Genomic DNA, 10,841 nt, shown 5'->3' with positions numbered 1-10,841 from the left:
TCAATATAGAGTGAGGATTGATTTGTATCTTTCAACTATAGTAGGAATACAGGTTTGTTTGGTCTTGTATGTACTAGAAACGCATGAGGCGTGATAATAGGTGTCCACAATTGTGCGCACCTATGAAAACTAACTAACTACAGTAACACTAAAGAAATAGCTAAGTTATGAGTTGTAAAACTAAGAAATGAAGTCTGTAAGTACTTTATACACTAAGTAAGTCACTACAGTGATAACTAGGAGTGATGAGGCGCTGTGTAATGTATGTAGAAAGTGTTCTATCACTACAGTATGCTCAACATAAATCCCAAGGCAAAACTGGATAGAACTCCCTGTATAGATGGAGCTACAGATGTAGATCTGAGAGCTGTACACCTGTAAGCCAAATGGTGACAATATTTGGAGAGGTGAGCTCAATTTTGATGATGTGAACCATAGAGACTAGATAGTGAAGATCCTTGTATAGGTAAAACCTAAAGGATGTAACCTGCATAGGTGGGACCTGATAGCTATAAACTGAAGGTGGAAATCCTTATATAGCTGAAGCCAGGAGGATGGGAACCAGCAGTGAAAAGGAGATTTGAAACTAAAGGTGAAGATCCTTGTATAGGCAAAGAAAGCCTAAAGGATGTGAACCTAAGGCCTAGAGTTGAAGATTCTTGTACAGGTGGGACCTGAAGAATATAACTCCAAGGTGAAGATCCTTGTATAAGCAGAACCCAAGGGATCTGAACCCAAGATTAGATGGAGGATTTGAAAGTGAAGCCAAAGTGTGACTAAGTGAAATCCTTGTACAGGCAGGGCCTGAAGGATAGGGACCAGGAAGATAGGGACCAGAAAGAGGATCCTTGTACAAGCAAGGCTTGAAGGATTTACAGGAATGGAATGTCTTGAACAATAGCTGAGAGTGAGAAAATAGTCTGAATTTTTATAGCAGTAAGTGATTAAAAATTAAAAAATCATGAAAATAACACTTAGCAGATTAAATTTCTGTAAGACCACTATGTGGAGCATCTGACCATAAGGGATTGAAAGAATAGTGATGATTGGTTGCAGTCCTTGTTTCAAGTTGACTGAAGCTATACAAATATTGGATGATAGCTGAGAAACTGGAACAGAATGGACAGAAGTGCTAGGTTGGAATCCTTGTTTAGGGCAGGTCCTAAAGGATGTAAACCAGGAGAGGGCAGAATATTAATGATTTGAAGGATTGGTTGGGATCCTTGTCCAGGAGCATATGGAAGCCTGAAGGATATAATAAACCAATTGCTGATCATCATAAGATGAAGAAATGAGATCCCTGTGCAGTATAAAACTGAGGGATAAGTGGAAGGAGTAATGTGTGGTTGACTCCTTGTACAGAAACAAAGCCTGAAGGAAATGGATAAGCCCAAGTGTAAAACTTGTGTGGCTAAGGAAAGAATAGTTTGTAGATGAGGAAAGGATTCTAAATCCAAAACTCCAAAGCCTTTTAAAGAGGCAAACTTGAAGTGAGGTGATTGACTGGAGTGAAAGGTTCACTGAAGTGAGGTGAATCACTGAAGTGAACATTGGAAGCTAAATAAATAGCTCAGATTTGGTGCCCAATATCCTGAGACAATGTGAAGTATGGGCAGTAGCTCTTCCTTTTGATTACAAACTGCTTCAGGAAATGGATTTTATCCAATATCTGAAGAGAATGCAGAGGACTAAACAATCACTGACAAGTGAAAGTTCAAGGGTCCAGACCACCACTGGTGAGAAAAATGACCAGGCCACTATTGGCAAGAGAAAATCTATAGCAGAAGTTTGAGCTTCACTGTAGCTATATAGACAATGAGCTGAAGTGAAGGATTGGTGTTAAAATGTGAAGGAGGTCCAAATTGAGCAGAAAAAGCTCTTGAGAAGCCTCCTGAAGAAGGTGAACAAAATCAGGAACTAATCCTGAAATCAGCTGAGAAGCCAATGGTTGAATACATCAGGAGCTGAATTATGGATAATCAACTTGACAGAGGAGTTGAAGGATAGCAGCAGGAAGCCAAGTAGAAGGCTAAGAGAGAAGGATATAGATAGATAGGGCTGGATATATCCTGAATCAATATAGAGCAGCTTGGATATGAGAGTATTGGAGAGCCAAGGAGACTGAGGGTGATGAGGAATTAGACAAGCATGATGGATAAATCTGAGGAAATTCCGAGTCCTAGCTGAATAAGCTGGATAAGACAGAATATCTCCTGGGTTTACAAATGCTGCAGTCTCAACCCTACAGACTGATGAGGCTGAATTATGCCCAAATAAAATGGAATGAGTAACAGATTAACTTGTTCAACTCTCAATTATGGAGGCTTATTTGACCTGCAGAGATTCAGATACCAGGTAAATCAGGCTAGATAGAAGAAGCCCATGTAGCAGGAATAGGCCTAGATGAGAGGCTGAAGGACACCCAAGAGGTGCTGAAGATAATGGAGAGTCAGCCTTGGATGTGAGAAGCTGTAGAAAGCCAAAGGAGGTTGAGGTTCAGAGAGATAAAGAGTTTCTCCAAAGCAATCAGGCACATGGAGTGGCCTAAATGGCTGAATATGGCTCTTGAATCATAGCAGATCACCCTGGATAAGGAGTTGAAAGAAATCAAGAGGAAGCTGAAGGTGCTGATAAGATAAATCAGGAATCTCAGCTGATTAGGCTGGATAAGGGCAGGCAGGATATAGAGCAAGGAAAACTTGAGTGAAGAACAAGGTAAAGTGATCCAAATAGCTCCTAGATTATGGGGGATCAGCCTGGATGAGAAGATAGAGGATAACCAGTGGAAAATAGTGATTTTGAAGAGGTAAACAGGCCTCAAAAAGTCTCAGATCACAGCTGATCAGACTGATTGAGTGACAAAGAGAAGCCTGGAGATGAAGGCAGAGATGAAGTGGCCTAGGTAGGTCCTGGGTGAGGTGCTACAAGACACCAAGAGGAAGATGGAGGATTTGATGAGTGAAAGGAGCCTCAGGAAGTCCTAGATCTCAACTGATCAGGCTGGATAAGGCACATAAAGGAGGCTGAGAGCAAAGAAGGGATAAGGTGGCCTGGATTAAGTCCTGGATCTCAACAGATTAGCCTGGATAAGAGGCTACAGTGTAGCAGGAGGAGGATAGAGGTGTAGGTGAAGGATATAAACCTCAGGAAGTCCTGGATCACAGCTGATCAAGCTGGATATGGGCCAGGAAGGTGTCTGAGATGAGTGAGGAGATGGAGTGCCTGAATAGAGCCTGAATCATCACAGATCAGGCTGGATAAGAGGCTGGGGAACATCAGGAGGAAGATGAAGGTGTTCATGAGGAAGATAAGCCTCAGGAGGTCCCAGATCACAGCTGATCAAGCTGGATAAGGCATGGATGGCAATGAGGAGCTTGGGAAAGAGATTCCCAAGGTTTCTGAGGGTATCAGGGAAGTGAGAGAGCTGGGATCTGAAGATCAGAATGAAGGAGGTCCAGGGAAAGGTTGAGATGAAGATGTGCTATGGAATAGCAAGGAGAATGACCAAAAAATGACCAGATCAACCTAGATCTGCCCAAACATCAGTTGAAAACCATGTAAAACACCCATAAAAGATATCATAAACACACTGAGAACCCAGACCTCTAATCTATACACAAAAGACAAGAAGAAATGATGTTGAAGCTATCAGAGCTATGACAGGTCCTTGAATCTGAGGCTAGGCCTGTACAGATGAAAGGAGGACCTGGAGGATGATGTTGAAGCTATCAGAGCTGTGGAAGAAAGCCAGTGTTCTCACCCAAATCACCAAAGTGGCAGGAGATGGTGGTGGTAAGAGAAAAAGGAAGAGTTGATGGGATCACATGATTCTGACCTTTTTCACACAGGCCTCTGCTCAGAAACTCTGGCACCTGACTGAAACAGAACACATGATCAACACATCACCTGATTCAACTGGCCCCATGTGAGGTGCTACCTGTACACATCTGAGAACAGAAGTGAGGTGTGACCTGTGCACATGTTGAGAAGTGAGGTCTGGCCTGTACACAACTGAAGAAGTGAGGTGGAAACACCTGTACACAACTGAAGAGGTGAGGAACACAGCCTGTACACTTCTGTAAAAAATCAGGTGGAACCTGTACACATCTGAGGGTGAGACCCTGTACAGAAGTGAGGTAAAACCTGGAGAGAGAGAGATAAATCTGTACACAGCTGAAAAGTGAGGTTGTGGAGAAACCTGTACACATTTTCAGAAGTGAGGAATATCTGTAGAGTTTTTGGTGAGAGGCAGCAACTGAATATTTATGTACCTGTCAGAAGTGAGGAGGAGGCCTCCTGTACACCTCCAAGGTACTGAATGGAAGATTCAGTTGCTGGTGGGGATCTGTTGGTTTGCAGAGGCCTCCAGAAACGCTCCCTACCCTTGGAATCCGCCTTCATGTCGACCTGCCTTGATCATCTGACAACAAGTTACCAAAACTTCGGAATTGCAAAGTCGAAGTTGGTGTGTAAAAGTACACACTGCCGGAGCAGTAGTAAAGATAATGACAAACGGATTGCATAGCGTTGTTCCTGACGTGTTCCTGCTGTAGTCCACCAACGCACGCGTGTATATAGCGCGAGGACGACGAGCTATAAATAAAACAAACTCGAAGCTCCAGAATAAAAAGTTGAGCATTCTCAAGAAAAAGTGTTCATAGTGTGAGATCTGATCAAGATATGAACAAGGTGATTGTTGGAGGTGATTGGGGGAGTGGTAATCGAGATATTAGCAGGTGGTGGTGATGGTAGGACAAAGGGAACAACAGCAATTAGATGTATTCATGTGCACTATTGAAGTGATGAACACAGGATCTAATTGCTGTGGTGTATCTGTTGTTTGCAGAGGCCTCCAGAAACGCTCCCTACCCTTGGAATCCGCCTTCATGTCGAGTTTCATCCCCGAACGACTGTTCTGGGATGGACATCAGGCGTTGACCAGCTGCCACCGTGATGACAGTGGAGCTAGCAGCCTGGTTCGATTTTTGAGCTTGTGTCGTGTTTCCACGAGATAAGGCGCTCTTTTGTTTCTTTGATTCGGTTTTGGAACTAGAAGGTCGTTCCGTTGACGTCGCCGACATTTCGTCGCGACGAGTCCGTTCGGTGACGGGAGAGCTTGGTATAATGTAAGACCTGTTGAGCATACTGTAGTAATAGAACACTTTCTACATACATTACACAGCGCCTCATCACTCCTAGTTATCACTGTAGTGACTTACTTAGTGTACAAAGTACTTACAGACATCATTACTTAGTTTTACAACTCATAACTTAGCTATTTCTTTAGTGTTACTGTAGTTAGTTAGTTTTCATAGGTGCGCACAATTGTGGACACCTATTATCATGCCTCATGCGTTTCTAGTACATACAAGACCAAACAAACCTGTATTCCTACTATAGTTGAAAGATACAAATCAATACTCACTCTATATTGACTTCTGTCATATCTACAGTGTTTATTGGAGTACTGAGCAACTATAAGGCTTGTAGTCCAACCTACTAGTCTTGTATTAAGGCATAGACAATCTGTGTACTGAGCTGGGTGGCATACTGCTTGGGTTAGCTGAAGGGCGCTCCAGTGTGTTTCAACTTCAACAAGTGCAATCTCCTTCAACATAATCAGCATTTGCCCCTCATCAGGGTGTCAGGATTGGAATTAGTCATCAATCCTAACAACCCGGTTACGCACGTATATCCTGTCCCAAAGGTGAGTGGGATCCGATTTCATTGTTGATTACAAGTTCTAAATCTCAACTAGGTATTCTTTGACAACGATTCAGTAATGCCAACCCCGACCAATTGACTTCGATATAAGAGGATCTAAGCGACCAGAGAGGACAAGTTTCCGTAATATCATTTGGGATGAAAGGATCGATCTGTATCAACGTAACGAGAACAATAGATTTCCTTTAATTTTAATCGTGCCTTTCCTTTATTTCTCATCTTAGCCTCTGCTTTATGTTCAAGTTCCAAAACCTTTACAAAGGCAATCGCCGTCATATATAAGCTAGGGCAGCTAGCTTTCCCTCCGGAAACACCTTTGTCCATTATGAGCTCGGCAAGTGTCATCTCACTCACCTTTCAATCAGTCGTCTCAAACTGCTATAGAAAGTCCGCATCCTGTCATCTAAAACCCAGCACTTGCAAATTTTGGAGCAGCAGGTCGAGGCAAAGCATCGAGAGATTCTCCAGCTTCGTAGCGAGGCCCAGGATCTGCGCCGACAAGAAGAAGCTCCCCCTCGAAAGACACCAGAAGTCAACGTAAATATCGTTTCGTCTTCTATTGATTAACAAAAATATTCAAAACCTAATTAGATTGGCGTGCAACCTGAATACGAGCATGCTCTTGCTCGGTTAGAGAGAGCGACCGCATTGACGCGAAGTTTCCGTACCCAGATACTGGCTTGCTTGGATTGCGATCTGAATGACACGAAATATATAGACGCAATCATGACAAAGGAGGTTCGTATGATGCTTCATTTGCCGACGGGAGGACGTGTCGTAATTCATCTTCTAGTCGAAGCAATTCTGGGCTTTATTGGAGCAAATTAAACATTCGAAAGCAGAGATCATCATGCTAAAAGCTGTAAGTATTGTAATCTTGAACTCTCAAACATTAACAAATGATGCAAACGTCACCAGGAACCTTCTCGTGGTGTAGACACTAATCAAGACACCCCTACATCGGCTTTAACAGCGCTCCTGGAGGAACAATGTCTAGTCCTTTGCAATATGGCTCAGAAACTGAAAGGTTCTGGTCATGAAGATCGTCTCTTTCAGGAGTGTACCGAATTATATCACAAAGCATGTATGATTGAGTAAATGTAATTTTCATTGCTAGATAATGCTTGTAGTAGGGCTGCAGGTAGAAATGATAAGTACATTTGATTTTTCGACTGAAGGAGGTCAATGAATGTAATTCAGACAAAATATGGTATAAAGGTGATATACTAGGAGCATCACTGCCACGAATTCTCCCACCACTGAGATTATCAACCATGTAATCGAAATGCAGATGAAAGCGCCAGTTAGAATCGTCATGTCTATAGCAGTTTGCAGAATAACGGAATCCTGCACAGAAGTAAGTCTATGAGCATAGAAACATAACATATTAGACATTACCATGCCTTCAGCCTCGGCTCGAACTTGAATTGGGGCATAGCGCTGGACCAGTGTGAAGATCACAACACTGGGGGGTACAAATCCGAGAGCAATCGCATGCGGTTGACTTTGAAACATCGTTGAGACCTTCCAGAGAAGCTTTATCAAGAACAGAAGGTAGCTTAAGGCACCTGCATTGAACAGGATCTTGGGAAGCTGAAGAGTATCTAACTGATGAAAATCGGGTGGGTCATGCAATGTAGTTCAAAGCAAGTTGAATATTACTCACCGCGAAAGCCCTGAAGGCAACGAAGCGAAGACCACTCAATCTTGGAATTTCAGGCATAAACTAACGAACAGACTTGAAAGCAAACGTCAACACCAGGAAGTCAATGACCTACACCACGATTACTATTGTTGTCTCTGCTGAGCCTGATTGGCGCGAGTGGTCTCATTCTGATTTGAGAATGAGATTAACTACCAGAATGAGGACTCGCTCACTCGTTTTGATCCTTGATAGGTTGTCTCCGTCATGTTGTTGTTTCCTGCCGCTTTCTGGAATACTGTGAATGTTTCCTCTAAGATGGTCATCTACATGGAGCACTCACCGGTGAGTTGGTCCGCTTCATTGTGTTAGGATTCAATCCTGACACCCTAATGAGGTGTAAATGGTATTATGCAAAATTCCTTCAACCAAGGCAAAAGAAGATAGTAAGTCCTTAAGAAGTGTTGATTGGATGGCCACTGTTACCATATGTAAAGTCCTCATTAGTTGAACCAAGGTCGGATAGCTCAGTTGGTTAGAGCATCTGGAATATAACCAGAAGGTCCTGGGTTCAATCCCCAGTCTGGTCACTTTGTTTTCAGTCATGACTTTAACATGCTCTAAACTGTGCATTGATCTGTTGTTGTCCTTGCTTGTTCTTTAATTGTGCGCTCCCATCAGTACTCCTACTGTTGTGGTCTTTCCAACTACCTTCTGTCTATCTTGACTACTGTTAACAATGTCTTCTACAACCATCTCAACCACTCCATCATTTAAAGTCCTCACCAAGGACAACTACAATGACTGGCAGGGGAACATGAAAGCATCTCTGATGTCTCATGGGTTATGGAGACTAGTCAGTGGAAAGGAGAAACAACCCCCAGCCTCTGATACAGAGAAACTGGAGAAATGGGAACTTAAAGCTGAAAAGGCTGCTGGCTTGATTTATCTTGCTGTCAGTCCTGCTCAACAAGTTCCAATAAAGGCTCATCAAGAGGATCCTATTCGTATGTGGTCTATCCTGGAGAAGCAACATGTGTCCAAGAAGCCTGGTGCTAGGTTTAATGCCTATAATGCGCTCTTCACCATCACAAAGTCTGCTGATGAATCTCTAATGGATATGGCTGCTAGAGTTGAAGCTGCAATGGCTGATATTCAGAATCTGCGCCCTCCTGTTGCTCCTATTGCTGTCCAGTCAAATGGACTTCCTGCCCTCGGATTCACACTCGATTCCTTGGACTCTGAATTACAATCTATGGCTCTCATCCGTGCTCTACCAGAGGAATATAGGCACCTATCTTCAAACTTGCTTATGCAGGACAACCTCGATAAAGAGAAAATCCTTGCAGCATTCCTAGCAGAACAGCAGAATCAAGAGCACGCTGAGCAGCAGTCTGTGAATCGAGCTGCACAGGCTGCATCCTCTTCTAACAAGAAGAAGAATAACTACAGAGCTCCTGTTAGGACTGGGGAACCTAAGGACTACTGTAAGTGGTGTGGTAAAAAGGCGGTCCACTGGCAAGAGGACTGTCCCACTAACCCCCACAACAAAAGGAAAGGCATTCAAGCCAATAAAGCTAAAGTGACAGAGGTAGATGATGATGGGGTGACTGAAAGTGCTGGTTCAGCTACTGCAAGTTCTCTTTCTAATGTACTGTCTGCTTCATCATTTGCTGATACTATGGAATGGAATACAGACACAGGTGCCACTTCTCATATGACTCCACACAGAAACTGGATTCGAAACTATACTCCACATAGAGTTCCAATTCGACTTGCAGATCATACTGTTGTGTATTCTGAAGGAATGGGCGAGGTGCTTTTCACTCCTATTGTTGATGGCAAAGAAGCCAGACAAGTGTTATTTTCTAGAGTCTTACATGTACCTTCACTTAATAACAATCTCCTCTCTGTTCTATATCTCACCAAGCACAAAGGTTTTACTGTACAAATCCTAAAAGATACAATGGAGTTTACTCTTAATGGTTCTGTTCTATTTACTGCTTCAGTCAATAACAAATCAGTTGGTTATCTTAATGGTCTTACTATAAGTAATGGTACAGAGGATGAAAGTGCGCATATTGGTGGTACTACTCTGCCTCTGAATCTTGAGCTTTGGCATAGACGCTTCTTTCACTATAATTATGGTGATGTTAGCAAGCTGTCTAAGAATAAGATGGTTGAGGGCTTTAAACTCGAGTCTAGTGCAAAACCAGACCCAGTATGTGAACCTTGTCTTGGGGGAAAGATGCATGCAAATCCCTTCCCCAGTACTGAGACCCGCGCTTCTGAAGTGTTGGAACTTGTCTTTACGGATGTACATGACACTGGTATCATCTCACATGAAGGCTACCGCTATTGGATTCCGTTCATCTGTGATAAAGCACGCTTTAGAGCAGTAATACCGATGAAGAAAAAGAGTGATGCATTTGCAGCATTCAAGCGGTTCAAGGCCTGGGCTGAGAAGGTTACTGGATTAAAAGTCAAGATACTCAGACACGATAAAGGTGGAGAGTATATATCCAAGGAGTTTGAAAAGTTCTTACAAGATGAAGGGATTGAAGTACAACGTACAGCTAGAAATCGACCTCAACAAAATGGAGTCGCTGAAAGGCTGAATAGGACATTGGCGGAACTACTGACTGCTATGCTGCTGGAATCGGGTTTACCAAAGACATTCTGGGTGGAATGCCTGGCTGCGCTTGTTTATGTGTTGAACCGTTGCCCAACATCAGCTGTTCCAGATGTGACTCCGTATGAAGTCTTCTACAAGAAGAAACCTAATGTGGAGAATCTTCGGGTATGGGGATGCATGGCCTATGTGCATGTTCAAAAGGACAAGAGACTACACCTTGGTTCTCATATGGAAAAGTGTGTGTTCATTGGGTACCCTGAGGGAGTTAAAGGATGGAAGTTCTGGAACCCTGTCACCAAGAAGGTTATCATCAGTGAACGTGCAGACTTTGATGAACGATACATGTACGCATCCAAATCACCAGATAAACCAACTCTTCGTAAAGACTATGTTCCTCCTGAGACTACTCCGAAACAACAACCTCTTAAAGTGACTTCGAGTGCCCCCAATGAATTATTCACTCTGCCAATCCCTATTGATGAATCTGAATCAGACTCTGAATCCAACTCCGAAGTTGATAAGGGCAATGCGCCTAACTCGCCTCGACTCGAACATACACCTGGTCCGGATATTCCTGTGACTGAGGATGAATCTGATGAGCAACCAATTGCTATACGACGCCCCGTACGAACTCGGAAACCTCCGGGTGAATGGTGGAAAACCAAACCATCCACATCTCGTGTTCCTGCCAATAATGATGACTCTGATAATTCTAATGACGACTACTACGGGGATGCAGAACTTGCAGCATCAACCACTATCCAAGTGGAACCTCGAAATTATAGAGAGGCAATGCACAGTTCAGAAGCATTCAAGTGGGAGGAGGCTATGAATGATGAA

At 43.2% G+C, this 10,841-nt stretch overlaps 2 protein-coding genes and 1 non-coding gene across 3 annotated transcripts; 2 read left to right on the top strand and 1 right to left on the bottom strand.

Moving 5' to 3' along the window:
• Positions 1–1,634: 1,634 nt before the first annotated feature.
• C8R40DRAFT_1089292 (uncharacterized protein) lies at positions 1,635–2,755 on the bottom strand (the record flags this gene model as incomplete). Its single annotated transcript, XM_046227437.1, has 1 exon — positions 1,635–2,755. A coding segment is annotated over one exon (306 nt), but the record flags the coding sequence as incomplete, so codon positions are not given.
• Positions 2,756–6,049: 3,294 nt separating this feature from the next.
• On the top strand, positions 6,050–6,822 carry C8R40DRAFT_1066851 (uncharacterized protein; the record flags this gene model as incomplete). Its single annotated transcript, XM_046225824.1, has 5 exons — positions 6,050–6,064; positions 6,109–6,261; positions 6,316–6,462; positions 6,518–6,586; positions 6,643–6,822. The coding sequence occupies 5 exons, from the start codon at positions 6,050–6,052 to the stop codon at positions 6,820–6,822; spliced, it is 564 nt and encodes a 187-aa protein (XP_046090247.1).
• A 1,060-nt stretch (positions 6,823–7,882) lies between these two features.
• Positions 7,883–7,956, top strand: C8R40DRAFT_t51. Its single transcript has one exon. It is a non-coding gene; the product is annotated as a tRNA-Ile (tRNA).
• The last annotated feature ends 2,885 nt before the right edge of the window (positions 7,957–10,841 follow it).

Source organism: Lentinula edodes (assembly GCF_021015755.1).
Source record: "Lentinula edodes strain Le(Bin) 0899 ss11 chromosome Unknown C8R40scaffold_5, whole genome shotgun sequence".
NCBI classification, from domain to species: domain Eukaryota; kingdom Fungi; phylum Basidiomycota; class Agaricomycetes; order Agaricales; family Omphalotaceae; genus Lentinula; species Lentinula edodes.
This window is presented reverse-complemented; position numbering and strand designations above follow the sequence as displayed.